The sequence below is a fragment of the Thalassophryne amazonica genome, chromosome 17 (genome assembly GCF_902500255.1).
Source record: "Thalassophryne amazonica chromosome 17, fThaAma1.1, whole genome shotgun sequence".
Lineage (NCBI taxonomy): Eukaryota > Metazoa > Chordata > Actinopteri > Batrachoidiformes > Batrachoididae > Thalassophryne > Thalassophryne amazonica.
Window position 1 is genome coordinate 683,140 of NC_047119.1, and position 17,266 is coordinate 700,405.

Here is a 17,266-nt window from a genome sequence, read left to right on the forward strand (position 1 = left end):
TTGCAGTCTGCTTTTAGAAAATTTCACTCCACAGAGACAGCACTTACTAAAGTTGTGAATGGCCTTTTGCAAGCAATGGACTCGGATACCACTGCAGTCTTGGTGCTGTTGGATGTTAGTGGTGTGTTTGATACTGTGGATCATCATACTCTACTCGACAGACTGGAGAATCAATTTGGGATTATGGGAACTGCCCTTGCATGGTTGAAGTCATACCTGTCTAGTCGTTCTTACTGTGTGTTGTGCAATGGCACTTCTTCTGATCTTAGGGATATGAAGTTTGGGGTTCCGCAGGGATCCGTTTTAGGCCCTCTGTTTTTTTCCCTTTATGTAGCACCCCTTGGGAATATACTGCGTCGTTTTGGGATTGCCTTTCATTGCTATGCTGACACCCAATTGTACATGCCGATAACTGCTGGTAATCTCATTCACATAAAATCTTTGGAAGATTGCCTTGCTTCAGTGAAAAGTTGGATGCCTAGAAACGTCCTACTTTTAAATTCTGATAAGACTTAAGTGATGGTTCTTGGTCCAGCGAGGTATCGGCATCAATTTGATGAGATAGCGCTTAGCTTAAGTTTGTGTGTTATACATCATACGGATAAAGTGAGGAATCTTGGGGTAATTTTTGATCCTATGTTGTCTTTTGACCTCCACATTAGAGACATTACGAGGACTGCTTTCTTCCATTTGCGAAATATAGCGAAGATTCCTCCCATCCTGTCTATGGCTGATGCTGAGACTTTGATTTATGCATTTGTCTCTTCTAGATTGGACTATTGTAATGTTCTATTTTCTGGTTTACCGCAATCCAGGATTAGGGCTCTTCAACTGGTTCAAAATGCTGCTGCCAGACTTTTGACACAAAGCAGAAAATTTGACCACATTACGCCCATTTTGGCGTCCCTGCACTGTCTTCCAGTCGCAAGATCGGATTTTACTTTTATTTTATTTATTTTATTTTAGGTACTGCTATTAGTTTATAAGATTGTTCATGGACTTGCACCTCCCTATGTGGCTGACCTGGTAAGCCCCTATATACCAGCTCGGGCCCTGTGTTCTCAGGGTGCAGGACTTTTATGTGTTCCCAGGGTGAATAAAAAGTCTGCCGGTCACAGAGCTTTCTCTTTCCGTGCCCCAGCTCTGTGGAACAATCTCCCAGCACACATACGGCAGTCGGATAGTGGGGAGACTCTTAAATTACGTCTAAAGACTCATTTGTTTTCCTTGTTTTATCATTAGTGTTATGGTGTGTTTTTATTTTGTATTCTTTTATGGTTGTCTTTTTGTTTTTAAATTTTTAATTCAGTTTTTTCTGTTCTTATATTGTGTGAAGCGCCTTGAGACGATTTCATCGTGAATTGGCGCTATATAAATTCATGAATTTGATTTGAATTTGAAGCGCCCAGCGTGCACTTCAATGGAATTTAGCTGCTAATGTTAAGAACGGAGGCACAGCTTAATTCCAAAGTTGACATAAGTGTGATGTCATGTTATGACAACTCATTTTTAAGTGATACCTGTTAATTCTGATGTAGTCACAGTAAAAGCTGAGGGTCCAAGAAGGTTGATGTGCACCTGGAGCCATAAAGGCAGCCTGCCAGTAGCAATCTCTGCTCCAGGATCAGTTTTGTGCACAATTATGAGTGTTATCATTAAAATAAAATAAAAAATTAGAGCTGGGCACCGATTAAAAAAAATTTAATCGCATAATTTTCCACGATTAATCACATTGTTATACGCAAAATCCAAAAATGAATTCAAAAGTAGTGTATAGCACAATTTTATTTTAAATGTTCAGCCATATGAACGAAAGCATGGGCGGTGCCAAGGGCGCTAGGGAGCAGTAGAGCTCCCCCTGGATTTGTCATAGCACACCCAAGAAAATAATGCCTCATGTATTATTTAACTTAAGTTTATCCCATGTTTAAGGCCTTTTCTGCACTGAAACTGAACTTCTGCTCTGCAGTCTTTTTGTCAGTTTCAAAAAGTGTTCCATTCAAGAAATGTCTCCGTTCTCACAGATCCTGTGAAACCATGTGAAAATGATGTAGTACACATGCCCAGCCTGTATGTAACGCCTTTTACAAAAAATGGTGGAGACGTGAAGCTAACAATGAAAGCTAAAACTTTAGAACCCGGCTCAGGGATTAAATAGTCTTTTAATCTTTTAATTCTGAAGATTTGAACATTAACACACAGATGTCCAAAGGGGTTATGGGTAAACTGAGTCTCCACTCATACTGATGACTAATTCATTCTATGTAAAAACCAGCTCAAGTTAATGTAACATGTTTGTGTTTACAAATAAATGTGCCTTTGTAAAATGTCCTTTTTTTTTTTTTTCATTTGTAAAAAAAGGGGGGGAGGATTTGCAAAACCAAAATGTCTGTTAAATTGTTTACCCATAATCCCTTTGGGCATCTGTGTGTTGTGTTCAAATCTTCAGAATTAGTGCATTATGTTAAAATGAACAGATATGTGTTATATTTTCACTTTGTACATTTCAAGAGTTGGCATTAATGTTGTTCTATCCGGATTAATTTTATTTATAAATCAAAACCATAAGTCAAACCTGCTTTCCTTTGCAAGTCGTCTGCCTCACGGCTGGACTGCTGTATGCTGTCAAGGTAGATGAGGCTTCCCTACAGCAGTGGGCAGGACGCACAAAGACAGAAGCGCTGACTCATTGGCTGTGTTTGGATATGTGATTGCCTTTGAGTCTATCAAATGCATTGGCGGTGTTTAAACTCACAATTGCTCATAGCTGAGAATATTTTTGGTTGTTTATCGATTTAGCGTTAGAAAAGATAACTTTTCAGTTAGCTGGTTCGCAGTTATCGAAGCTAACTTTTTTGTTAGCTGTGCCCACCACTGACCAGCATCCAAACAGCACGTCACCACACTTTAGGCTCCAAAATCTAACACTCTGAAAAAGAAAAGGGATAGAAATTAGGCCATGGAAGACTCATTCAATTTTGGAGGGGATCCAGATCCTGGATCAAGATTTCACTTTATATAGGCTTTGAAGGATTATGTCAAAACTACTTCACGGATTCTCACTAAATTTTCACCAGAGATACATATTAGGGCCTGGAAGACCATACTGAATTTTGGAGGTGATCTGGATTGGCAGATGTCAGAAATCTGATTACTCTTGTATTAAATATGAAATGCAGTGTGTGTATATTTTTTGTGCAGCCATTGACCTTGATAATTTCAGTTGTATTGGCCTGATTCTCACTAAACTGGGCATGTGTGTCGGCTATATTGAAACCATGAAGCCTATTGGCTTTGGGGTCACTGGGGCATTGTAAAAAATCTTCAGTGCAATAACTTCTTTCCTAATTGTGAACAGATGGTATGTGTGTTTGGTAAGCCAACTGATTTTGAGGTCAAAAAGTCAAAGGTCATATCACTGAGCTGTACTTTGTAAAAACCTTCTGTATCACCTGCCATTGGTTTGGCCAATTTAACGTTTGTGGAAGAGCAAATGTGCCTGTAAACTTCACTTTTTTTGGTCAGAGTTCACTTTAAAAAGTATTTTAATTTGCCAAATATCTGAAAGATAAAATGTGCAAAATGCTCTCACTCTTTGCACCTTTTGTCATAATGTGTTTTGTATGAAATCTAAAAGAAATTCAACCATTAATGAACAGGTCAGTTTATTGGTCTTGTTTTGGCCACGTGTTGATGCGGGCTGTGCATGCAGTAACCCTGCACGGGTGAAAGTGTGAGTTTGTGCTCTTAAAGGGACATCGCCTGAACTTACTGAGAAATGAGGAAGGTCGGAGTTCGAGAAAGTCGTTTTGCCATGAGAAGCAGAAATGTTAATCTGGAGTAGATTTGGGGAAAAGACAATAAGACTGAATGTTTGAAGTCAGTGTCGCCAAAAGCAGTCCCCTCATCAGGTGACATTTTTCAAACATCCTGTGACACAATCAACAAATATAATTTTGTGGAGATCTGGATCAGGAACTCTGGATTTGTTCAGGTGAAACATGTTCAGAGAGGATATTAAACAAGTACTGTGAGGGGGGGGGGGAAAGCAGGAAGCCACACTGTTATGGTGTTAAGGCCAATCCAGAATTCCTTGATTGTTCCACCTTTGCAGAGGGATACACTCGCCAAGTGCCTGTTTAGTTAGGAAATACTTTTTAGCCAGGACATTATTTATTTATTTATTTTAGCTTTCAAAGGTTTTGTTTTGCATGATGTGAAATGTATTGACCTTACACCCGTCTGTTTCTGTGGACAGACCCCGATGAAGAAAACCAAAGCTTTAATTGGGGATGCAGGAGCAACATTTGTCAATGCTGTGAGTACATGTTCATAACATTACTCCATGTTGAAGTATTACTGATCTAATCATAACTGTTTTGTCTCTCATCGATCCCCTCCTCTTTTACTTGTTGAAGTTCACGGTGACACCGCTGTGCTGTCCCAGTCGGAGCAGCATCTTTACCGGTCAGTACCCCCACAACCACGGAGTGACAAACAACTCCCTGTCTGGGAACTGCTCCAGCTCTTTGTGGCAGAAAGGACCGGAGTCTCAGGCCTTCCCCATCTACCTCAACAAACAGAAGTACCAGACATTCTTCGCTGGGAAGTATCTTAACCAGGTTTGAGCACATTCTGTGTTGTTTCTCAGCTCATGACACTTTCAAACGACACAATGCAGAGATGGTCAGGTTAGTTTATTTACATAGTGGCAAATTGTAAGTCACCTATGAGTAAGATCGTGAGCAAGGAAAAACTCCTGTAGCTTTGTATTATTTTTCATTTTACAGGAAGAAACCTCAAGCTGACCACACTCAGTGGAGTAGCCATAGCCGATGGCCATTCTAGCAAGACATAATTAAAGGCATGATGGAAGATTGGTAGAACAAACATTTTGCAATTTATGCAACCAAATAAAACTTATCTTTTGCAATTATAGAATCATTGCACAGACAACACTGGAGTTTAGATTGGAGCCTGACAAATAGATATATTGGTTGGCAAATAATATCGGCCCATATGAGCTTGGGACCCTTGTCCCTCCTTGGTTACATTAGCTAAATGAGACTGAGGCAAAGTGACCAACTGCTATTCATTCTCAGTCAGAATGGGCAGTTTACAGTGACAAGAGGCGAGTGGTCGCTATGCTGCCTGCTTAGTGGAGCCAAGCTAGACAAGAAGTCTATTTTATGCAAAGGCTGAGCAATAGGATATGGTGACTGCCAAGTCAGTTGAACTCAGCATGACATGCATACAAGTTGTTTTTCACTGTATTTATAATATGATTCATGTTTAAACTGTAAAACTTCAACCATCAATTGCATTTTTTTTACATAAGGGTTTGATAATAAAATGCTATGAATCGTTGCCATTTTTTATGTGTATATCGGTATCATAAATTTTTGTACTCCCCTATCTGTATTGTAGCAACCCCCCAAAAAGTCCTCATTGCTCCGGCTGTAGTTTAGATCAAAGTTCCAGAGAAACAAGCTGTATAAATCTATTGTGTATGCTGATGCCAAATCTCTTGCACTGAAGTAAGACATACTGTTTTCTCAGATTGAATGATTAAAAACCAGTAGACTTAATGTCTGATTTATGAAGGAAAAACTGTTACTTAAGCCTGGTTCACACAGCAAGATAATTAGGCTGATATCGGACCCGATCTTCCCCTTCCGACAATCTTAAGGACGCCCCAACAATCATGATGATGCTAAAGATAATCTTATCAGATATTTCTGCCGTGTGTGGTGTGTTCAGAGCGCTCCGATCTGCTGGTAAGGACGTCAGGGGTGCTCCGATCGCAAATCAGGGATATTCAACATGTTGGATTGTCTTGGCCCGATATCGCAGTGTGTGTTGTGTCCTCTGACCACAAAAATGAGCACACAGCCTGCTGAATGTGACGTGTAGCCAATCAGAAAGCGACGTGACGGACATATGGAGTGGAAAATAAAATCAAAACAGCTGTTCTGACTTACCAGAAAGTCTGGTGGTCGCACTGTCTCCACTCCTTTAAAGAACGCCTTTTCTTTTTCTTTTGTATCAGTTTTTTCCCCTCTGTTTTTAAATAGTCCACAAACTGTCTCCGTCTGTTTACTCTGAAGTCACGTTTAATCTCAAGAGGTTTTGCGAGACTTCCTGTCTGACCTGGGAACTTGAAATCTGTTGGTGTGTGGTGTGTTGTTCTTACTGTGTGACTGAACACCACACGCTGTACAACCAAACCTTTTAGACCTATGATTTTTTTTTTTTTTTTTTCTTTTTATATCTCCATGTGTGGTCTCTGTCAGATTTTGGAAGCCTACAGATAATTTTAAAATCCTGCAGTGTGAACCAGACATTAGCAGTAGTTTGGGTTTTATACCACTCCACTGACTAAGCTCTAAAACCCTAACAAAAAGGTACACAGGAATCGCCCTTTAGCTGTCTGTCAATGAGTATTATAAGTTGAGGTCCTCCTAAACCAATTGAAGGATTTATGTGAAACTTCACACAATGATACCACACCAGGTGAGCATATACATGAAGGAAAAAATGGTGGTCTTGTCTTCCAGTGGAGATAATTGGACTTCTGTTGTTCTTTTTTCCCCATTTGTCAATTACATGGAAATAAGTAAACCTTCAAGCCTCTTTATTATGAAGGTCGACCACTTTGTTAATTCAGGTATTTCATTACAAAAGATTTACTGCCACAGATGTGTAATGCATGTAAACAGCAACTGTGATGGTGGGGTTATTGTTTCAGATCTCTAGTGTAGTTAGTATTTTGTTTGTTTGAGAATTATGCGACTCTTGAGGTTAACTCATTGAGTGCCAGCCATTTTCAAAGTTCAGAACATCCCAGTGCCAGGATTTCTTCAGCATTTGAGTGTTTTTTTTCAAGACCCATAGAAAATTGAGTTCTATGTCCATGTCAACAACAAACATACCACAAGAAAAGAAAAGAGAAGAAATTGGCTTGATGACGCGTCTTTGGAAAAGACGCGTTTTAGAGTCAATGGCATCGAGTGAGTTCATCTCATAACCCCAAATTCAGAGAGCCGGTTGGAATGTCAGTTGTTTCACATCCTGAGTGCAAGTTCTTGTTTCAGGAAGTGATGTGTTGATCCATTTTGAAATCGAAGAGGAAATGTGATTGGCGTGAGTATGCAGAGCTTTCATTAGGTTTCTAACAGCAAGAGTTTTTAACAGTTGCAGCACTGACTTTAATTGTACGTAAATAATAATGTTTTTACATTGTAACATGAACTATAGTACTATCATGAACTATAGTACGAGGGTAGGCTGAAAAGTTCTAAGGCTGACTATGATGCATTTGTTGAATTGAACAAATTCAGGGTTATTTTTCTACATAGTCTCCCTGTAATGCCACACACTTCTTCCAGCTGTGCTTGAGTGCTTCAATTCCCTTGGCATAGAAGCTTTCATCTTGAGAGTAAAATAGTCCTCAACGGCAGCCATCACCTCATCATTGCTCCGATAGTGCTTCCCAGCCAAGTTTTTTTTTCAGGTTTGGGAACAGATGAAAGTCCAAGGGTGCCAAGTCAGGGGAGTATGGTTGGTGATTTACCAGTTCGAATCCACACTCGTGGATAGTGGCCATGGCCACTGTTGACTTGTGAGCTGGGGCATTGTCTTGATGGAACAGCACCCCTTTCATCAGCTTTCCTGGTTGTTTCTTTTTGATGGCCTCATGTAACTGTCTCAGTAGGTTAGAATAGTACTGTCCATTTATGGTTTGTCCCTTTTCAAGATAGTCCACGAACACAATGCCCTTGGCATCCCAGAAAACTGAAACCATGACCTTCCCCGCAGACGAAACGACCTTTAGTCTTCTTTGGAGGTGGTGACCTTGGGTGTTTCCACTGCATTGATTGTTTTTTTTTTTTTGTTTGTTTGTTTTTTGTCTCTGGTTCAAAGTGGTGAACCCAACACTCATCCTGGGTAAGAAAATGTTCCATGTAATTGGCTGGATCCTCTTCATATTGCGCCAAGTTTGCCTTCGACATGACTAGCCTGGTGCGTTTCTGATCAGGCGTCAGAAGACGTGGCACCCACCAAGCTGACACCTTTGACATTCCAAGTTCTTCATGCAGAATGTGTTCAGTTCTCTCACGGGATATTCCCACAGCATCTGCTAGCTGATTAATCGTCTGTCGTCCATCACCATTTCATGAACAAGGTCAATGTTTTTCTGGGTTGTGGCTGTTGCAGGCCGTCCAGACCTTGGGTCGTCTTCAAGGCTCTCTCTGCCCCTCTTAAATTCAGCTGCCCACTTCTGCACTGTAGACATGGAGGGAGCTTCATCCCCTAATGTAGCAACCATATCCACACGAATGTCCTTGGGCTTTAACCCCTTCATATGCAGGTACTTAATCACGCCGCGATGCCAGATTTTGTCCATTTTTGCTGTTTCCCTCTACCACGAACTTTCAAACTTGACTATGAACCACAAACTACCTCACAACCTGGAAGAAAATAACAGTTAGTCATCAGAAGAGTTGAACTTAATGCATGCCAAGTTTTATTGAAATGGCATTTCTCTTTCTTGGTGAGCCTTAGAACTTTTCAGCCTACCCTCGTACTATCAGACACATGCTGAACAAAGAGAGGCTCTTTGTTTGAAAATCCCTCACACGTAACTGTACATCTGTCAGTGGTGGCCACAGCTAACCTCAAACTTGGCTTTGATAACTTGTTAACCGTGATAATGCTTAATCAATAATCTGTGAAAACATTTATCTGAAGGTATGGCTAACTGTCTTTTATTGTGTAAATTTATCTTTGGCTTGTGTATGTTGTGTTTTTTTTTTATTTATTTTTTGCAGAGGGCTGTTAATCCTTTGAAAAACTTTGAAAATGTTAAGATATTGAAGCAGAATCTCCCAATAAAGGTTTAGCAATCCAAGCTCAAATGATGACCAAGATGTACATTAATATATTAAATGAAGAAATAAGAATAAGATCAACTTTATTTATACTGACCCAAATTATTTTGCCAGATGACATTACAGTTTATTCACAGTACAGGATGTATTAAATGAATGCAAAATATTTAGAAATAAAAATGTACATGGAAAAATTTTAAAATCTAATTACCATATTTTCTGTGCTGCAAGTCACACCTGCCAAAAAAAAAAAAAAAGCATCACGAAGAGGAAAAAAGACAAGTCCCACTGGGCCATTATGGCCCAGTGGGACTTGTGTCACACGGCACACAACGATTCACTGAACGAAGGGGAAAAGTAAAAAACGTCACAATTTGTTGAGAAAAGGTGGACGAAAGAGCTTTTATTACCGAACAGCCAGAAAGAGGAACTTAACAAAACCGAAGCTCACGATCTCGATGCTTTAACGAAATGTGCCTGGAGCCACAGCTGGAGCAGTGTGTGTCTGCATCTCTGCGTTCCAGGACTCGGCACTGGGACGGAGCTCATAGCGCCTGAGTCCTGGAGAAACTGGAAACAGAAGCTGTGGAGATCTGTGTGCACATCAGTGGACCACCTGCTCTGGTTCCTCATCCAGAACAAAAGAGGGATCATCTCCATCATCAGAATCCACACTGTCTGTTGACACGCTGCGCGCTCCATCTTGCTCCAAAAAAGTGTGCTGTGGTCACTGCTGTATCACTGTATTATGTTCTAAGCCATATATATTGAGTTATAACAGCAAACAGTCAAAAGGGAGAATAAATATAAGTGTAAAGATGATTGAATATATCAGAGCAGTAATTAATCAGTGCGTGTGAACGCGCGCATTGACTCACGTGCGGTTTTTCCACCAGCTGATCACTGATCCACAACGTGAATTCTTCCTTCCAGAACAGATCTTTATATCATCATTTTGATTCATCTACCTGTTGCCACATGTACAGAAGGACTGGATTATCATTCCTACACTCAGATTGTTATATTTAACACAAAATAATAAGCGCACGGAGCAGTTGCTGCTGCTGCTAATGCTGCATTCAAGTACCGTCGGAAATTACACAACTTTTTTTGTTGTTTCAAATTCAACAGTTGCTTGTGGCAAAATAATTAATTCTATCCACACAAAAATTAATTCTGGCCTATGTAAGGTGCCTCAGCCCACTGAAGCTGACCCCCACACCGATGGGGGGAAAAAAAAAAATCCAAGCAAGCAGGCTGAGTTTGCCCTGTAATTTCTGACGGTACATGAAGCAGCAGCCTCAGCACTCACAAACCGGCTTCTGCACTGTGTAAAAACATTCAGCTGCTCCAAAGTCAAATTAAACAATAACCTTACAACTAAACGTTAAAACTAAACAAATGATTAAAAAACGTCAAGAACGACAGCAAAATGAAACAGATGAATTGAGGTTTTCTTTGCCCTTCGTTCAAATTTTTCAACAGTTTAAAAATCCTGATGAAGTTCCAGCTGCAGGAACGAAGCTGCGTGAAGGTTAAACAATGCCAACGACAGTCAACGAAAGTCCAGGTTTCTTGTTTCGTCAGGGCCTCATCACCCTTTAAGTGCCGTGTGACTGGGCCTTAAGTTACATTTATTACTTGAGGCCATCAAATATGGCCATTGGGTATTGCAAAGACTTTGCGTCCGTCCGTCTGTGCTCAGTATAAGTCCAGTCCTATTCATGCCAGAGTCTTCAAATTCACAGGGAACATTCTTGGGACACTGAACTTGAACAAGTTCAAAGATGGCTAACCTTGACCTATTTCAAGAGGTTAAAAAAGTCGCATTCTGTTTCATTTTTGTTTTGAGTGGCGGGGGTGAGAGCCAATCAGAGTAGAGTGGCACAGTGATGTCAGTGGCAGGTCTCTGTGAAACTGCTTCATTTGTGTTTCTCATATATTCTGTAAAGGCTAGTGAGAAATAAACGCATCTAAAACTGAAAACGCTGTTTTTGTAACCTGCTAACATGTTGTCATTTACAAGACATTTTGTGGACGTCAGTGTGCATGCTAACTCAAAGCTAACGTCTGCGCTTGTCAAAAGCTCATAAACGTAAATATCGTTTGTTTGATTAAGGGGCTTTATTAAACACGTGCAAATTGTAAGAAAGACAGTAGGATGTTAATGATTAATTTAAATAACAAATATATCATTATATATCTTAGTGGCAGCTGGTGCTAAAAATGTTAAAGTGGGGGGTGCACCTTTGGATGGGGGGCGGGGGGGGAGCACTTCATACAGGAGAGACAAAAGAACAAACTAAAGACAAATCAGAATCACAACACAACCTACTTTATTGCTGCCTGTCAGCAGTTTCTTTTCTGTTGACAGCATGGACAGAGTATTCAGCCTGTCCTGGGTCATGGTGTTTCTGAGAAACGTTTTGATGCTTTTTAAGCTGGAGAAGCACCTCTCAGCTTCTGCAGTGGTCATGGGTGTGGTGATGAGGATCTTTAGGAGAGTAACAGTCTCTGAAAAGACCTCTCCAAGGTTATTTTCCATGAACAGCTGGAAAAGGTCCACAGCACCACAGCAGGCCTTGAACAACTCCATGCTCTGTCTTCAGCTTGCTTCCGTTGAGCATCAGGTAGGCCTTCCAGGTGCTGCTGAGGGCTTCTTCGGGAAATGTGGTGTGGTCCTGTGTAAACCAGTCTCCCTGCAACAAAGTGGCTCTGATGAGATGATTGGTGAAGGAGAATCGTTCCCTCGCCTGTCCTAATGTGGTGTCGCAGACCTACAGAGAGAAGAATTTAAAAAGCAGCTTTTAGTACCAAAACAACCAAAGTTTTGAGGGATTTAGAAAAAAAAATCAGGCAGGGACCCAGTTCCCCAACCTTAAAAAAAAAAAAAAAAAAAAAAAAAAAAAAAAAAAAAAAAAAAAAAACTTGGTTAAAAAACAAAACAAAGCCACATCCCATCGTCATTTCAGCAAAATGTCAAGACTTTGGTGCAGTGACATTTTTCCATTGCTTAGGGAGAGCCCTGGACTATTGATGATGATTAAAAATGCAAAAGTACTTTTTATCTGATTACATGATTAATCACCAGAATACTTGATTACTAAAATAATCGATAGCTGCAGCTCGTGTGTGTGTGTGTATACTTTGCACTGGGATAGTAAAAACAACTGTAAATTATACAACCCCTGGCAAAAATTATGGAATCACCGGCCTCGGAGGATGTTCATTCACTTGTTTAATTTTGTAGAAAAAAAGCAGATCACAGACATGACACAAAACTAAAGTCATTTCAAATGGCAACTTTCGGGCTTTAAGAAATCAGGAAAAAAAATTGTGGCAGTCAGTAATGGTTACTTTTTTAGATCAAGCATCCATCCATCCATCCATCCATTTTCTTCCGCTTTATCCGGAGTTGGGTCGCGGGGGCAGCAGCTCAAGCAAAGCCGCCCAGACCTCCCGATCCACACACAGCTCCTCCGGGGGAACCCCAAGGCGTTCCCAAGCCAGCCGAGAGATGTAATCCCTCCAGCGTGTCCTGGGTCTTCCCCGGGGCCTCCTCCCAGTGGGACGTGCCCGGAACACCTCTCCAGCGAGGCGTCCAGGGGGCATCCGGAAAAGATGCCCGAGCCACCTCAACTGACTCCTTTCGACATGGAGGAGCAGCAGCTTGGCTCCGAGCTCCTCCCGAGTGACCGAGCTCCTCACCCTATCTCTAAGGGAGCACCCAGCCACCCTGCGGAGGAAACTCATCTCGGCCGCTTGTACTCGCAATCTCGTTCTTTCGGTCATGAGCCGAATCTCATAACCATAGGTGAGAATCGGAACATAGATCGATCGGTAAATCGAGAGCTTTGCCCCCCTACTCAGCTCTCTCTTCACCACGACGGTCCAATACAGCGACCACATCACTGCAGATACTGCACCGATCCGTCTATCGATCTCACGCTCCATCCGTCCCTCACTCGTGAACAAGACCCCGAGATACTTAAACTCCTCCACTTGAGGCAAGGACACTCCACCGACCTGAAGAGGGCAAAGCACCTTTTTCTGGTCGAGAACCATGGCCTCGGATTTGGAGGTGCTGATTTTCATCCCGGACGCTTCACACTCGGCTGCAAACTGCCCCAGTGCACGCTGAAGGTCCTGATTTGACGAAGCCAACAGAGCCACATCGTCCGCAAACAGCAGAGACGAGATTCTGTGGTTCCCAAACCAGACCCCCTCTACACCCTGGCTGCACCTAGAAATTCTGTCCATAAAAATAATGAACAGAACCGGTGACAAAGGGCAGCCCTGGCGGAGGCCAACGTGCACTGGAAACATGTTTGACTTACTACCCGCAATGCAAACCAAGCTCCTGCTGCGGTCGTACAGGGACCGGATAGCCCTTAGCAAAGGACCCCAGACCCCGTACTCCCGGAGCACTCCCCACAGGGTGCGCCGAGGGACACGGTCGAATGCCTTATCCAGATCCACAAAACACATGTGGACTGGTTGGGCAAACTCCCATGAACCCTCGAGCACCCGATGGAGCGTGTAGAGCTGATCCAGTGTGCCGCGACCAGGACGAAAACCACACTGCTCCTCCTGAATCCGAGGTTCAACCATCGCTCGAATTCTCCTCTCCAGTACTCTGGAATAGACCTTACCGGGGAGGCTGAGGAGTGTGATCCCCCTATAGTTGGAACACACCCTCCGGTCCCCCTTCTTAAACAGAGGGACCACGTCCCTGATCACCACGCGATGTTGCAGAGGCGTGTCAGCCAAGACAGCCCCACAACATCCAGAGACTTAAGGTACTCAGGACAGATTTCATCCACCCCAGGAGCCTTGCCACAGAGGAGCTTTCTAACCACCTCTGTGACTTCAGCCTGGGTAATGGATGAGTCCGCCTCCGAGTCCCCAGTCTCTGCTTCCTCTTCGGAAGACGTGACGATGGGATTGAGGAGATCCTCGAAGTACTCCTTTCACCGCCTGACAACATCCCCAGTCAAGGTCAACAGCTCCCCGCCCGCACCGTAAACAGTGCTGGTGGAGAGCTGCTTCTGCCTCCTGAGGCGTCGGACGGTTTGCCAGAATCTCTTCGAGGCCAACCGATAGACCTCCTCCATAGCCTCCCCGAACTCCTCCCAGACCCGAGTTTTTGCCTCTGCGACCGCACGGGCTGCGGCACGCTTGGCCTGCCAGTACCTGTCAGCTGCCTCTGGGGTCCCACCTACCAACAAAGATAAGTAGGACTCCTTCTTCAGCTTGATGGCATCCCTTACTTCCGGTGTCCACCACCGGGTTCGGTGCCGCCGCAACAGGCACCAGAGACCTTGCGACCACAGCTACGAGCAGCCGCATCGACAGTGGAGGTGGAGAACATGGTCCACTCGGACTCCATGTCTCCAACCTCCCCCGGGATCTGGGAGAAGCTCTTCCAGAGGTGGGAGTTGAAGACCTTGCTGACAGAAGGTTCCGCCAGTCATTCCCAGCAGACCCTCATGATACATTTGGGCCTGCCAGGTCTTACTGGCTTCCTACCCTCCCAGTGGATCCAACTCACCACCAGGTGGTGATCAGTCGACAGCTCTGCCCCTCTCTTCACTCGAGTGTCCGAGACACGTGGCCGAAGGTCAGATGATACGACTACAAAGTCGATCATCGACCTCCGGCTGAGGGTGTCCTGGTGCCACGTGCACTTATGGACACCCTTGTGCTCGAACATGGTGTTTGTGATGGACAAACTGTGACTAGCACAGAAGTCCAACAACTGAACACCATTCGGGTTCAGATCGGGGAGGCCGTGCTTCCCAATCACCCCCCTCCAGGTCTCACTGTCGCCGCCCACGTGGGCGTTGAAATCCCCCAGGAGAACAATGGAGTCCCCAGTCAGAGCGCTATCTAGTACCCCTCCCAGGGACTCCAGGAAGGTCGGGTACTCTGCACTGCTGCTCGGCCCGTAGGCCGAGACAACGGTGAGAGACCTGTCCCCGACCCTAAGGCGTAGGGACGCGACCCTCTCGTTCACTGGAGTGAACTCCAACACTTGGCGACTGAGCTGGGGAGCAATAAGCAATGCGACCCCAGCTCTCCGCCTCTCCCCGTGGGCGACGCCAGAAAAATGAAGCGTCCAGCCCCTCTCCAGGAGTTGGGTACCAGAGCCCAAGCTGTGCGTGGAGGTGAGCCCGACTATCTCTAGTCGGTATCTCTCAACCTCCCGCACAAGCTCAGGCTCCTTCCCCCCCCAGCGAGGTGACATTCCAAGTTCCAACAGCCAGGGGCTGTGAGCATGGACCGGGCCACCTGCCCTTGACCGCCACCCAATCCTCTCTACACCCGACCCCCATGGCCCCCTCTGCAGGTGGTGAACCCACAGGAGGGTGGGCCCACGTCACTCTTTCGGGCTGAGCCCGGCCGGGCCCCATGGGCTAAGGCCCAACCATCAGGTGCTCGCGCACGAGCCCCAACCCCAGGCCTGGCTCCAGGGTGGGACCCCGGCTCCGCCATACCAGGCGACATCACGGTCCTTGATCTTTTACTGGTCATGGAGGTTAGACCAAGCAGAGGGGAAAAAAATATGGAATCACTCAATTCTGAGGAAAAAATTATGGAATCATGAAAAACAAAAGAACGCTCCAACACATCACTAGTATTTTGTTGCACCACCTCTGGCTTTTCTAACAGCTTGAAGTCTCTGAGGCATGGACTTAATGAGTGACAAACAGTACTCTTCATCAATCTGGCTCCAACTTTCTCTGATTGCTGTTGCCAGATCAGCTTTGCAGGTTGGAGCCTTGTCATGGACCATTTTCTTCAACTTCCACCAAAGATTTTCAATTGGATTAAGATCCGCACTATTTGCAGACCATGACATTGACCCTATGTGTCTTTTTGCAAGGAATGTTTTCACAGTTTTTGCTCTATGGCAAGATGTATTATCATCTTGAAAAATTATTTCATCATCCCCAAACATCCTTTCAATTGTCCAAAATATCAATGTAAACTTGTGCATTTATTGATGATGTAATGACAGCCATCTCCCCAGTGCCTTTACCTGACATGCAGCCCCATATCATCAATGACTGTGGAAATTTACATGTTCTCTTCAGGCAGTCATCTTTAGAAATCTCATTGGAACGGCACCAAACAAAAGTTCCAGCATCATCACCTTTCCCAATGCAGATTCGAGATTCATCACTGAATATGACTTTTATCCAGTCATCCACAGTCCACGATTGCTTTTCCTTAGCCCAATGTAACCTTGTTTTTTTCTGTTTAGGTGTTAATGATGACTTTCGTTTAGCTTTTCTGTATGTAAATCCCATTTCCTTTAGGCGGTTTCTTACAGTTCGGTCACAGACGTTGACTCCAGTTTCCTCCCATTCGTTCCTCATTTGTTTTGTTATAAAGTTGCCATTTGAAATGACTTTAGTTTTGTGTCATGTCTGTGATCTGCTTTTTTTTTTCTACAAAATTAAACAACTGAATGAACATCCTCCGAGGCCGGTGATTCCATAATTTTTGCCAGGGGTTGTAAAGACAACAATGTTCATACAGCCAAGGGTATTTTAGCATTGCATTATATATATTTATTTTTTAAACATATAGTTCACAAGAACTCAAGAAAAATAAACATTTTGTAATAATCTGAAAACACTACTCAGCCAAACCTTAATCTAAAGTAAAAATCTTTGAATCATGTGTTTCCACTTTATGAAAAATGTACCATACGTGTGTATGTACACCCCATTACACCCCTATTTTATGACATGCAAGTCACTTTGGAGTGCAAGTTGCAGAACCTCCAAAACTAGTAAAAATAAAAAGTGACATAATCCAGAATGTACAGTAATGCTGTTACTCTGCCTTGAGCTCCTGCTCCTCCGTCTTCTCGAGGAAATGCTCATTGAGGTGATGTTGATTTTGCTTATGGGGTCGGTCTGTATGATGCAACGGCGCCACACGCGCGCACACACACACACACACACACAAATTCAAGCTGAACTAATTTATCGTAAGCTTACTGGTCACCTAATGGTTTTCAAAGTTATCCAAAAAGCAAATCTGCTAAAGAAAAAGTTATCTTTGCTAATTAGCTGTTATCAGATTAACTGGGCTGTGCACAGCATCGATCCATAGAAGTGTGTGTGTGTGCGCCAGATACTGTCCTAAACTGTAAAACTCATCCTGTTCAGGTTTTAATAAGGCTGTGTTTAAAAAAAAAATAAAAATAAATAAATAAATAAAATTATATAATCCTTGACATCAGAAAAAAGTGATAAAGGCAGGCGGATTTTTTTTATTTATTTTTCTTACAAACAGAAAACAAACGATTTAGAACTAAGACATCCAGCCTCACAGCTCTGCAATAGTATTTGATTAAAATC

General features: G+C 43.3%; 1 protein-coding gene across 1 annotated transcript in view; it reads left to right on the forward strand.

Annotated features, from left to right (window-relative positions):
* Nucleotides 1-17,266, forward strand: part of gnsb (glucosamine (N-acetyl)-6-sulfatase (Sanfilippo disease IIID), b) — a 70,859-nt gene that overhangs the window by 33,340 nt on the left and 20,253 nt on the right. The window contains exons 2-3 of the mRNA XM_034192171.1: nucleotides 4,259-4,318; nucleotides 4,419-4,622. Coding sequence (XP_034048062.1) covers nucleotides 4,259-4,318; nucleotides 4,419-4,622 — 264 coding nt within the window. The remainder of the gene's footprint in view (nucleotides 1-4,258; nucleotides 4,319-4,418; nucleotides 4,623-17,266) is intronic.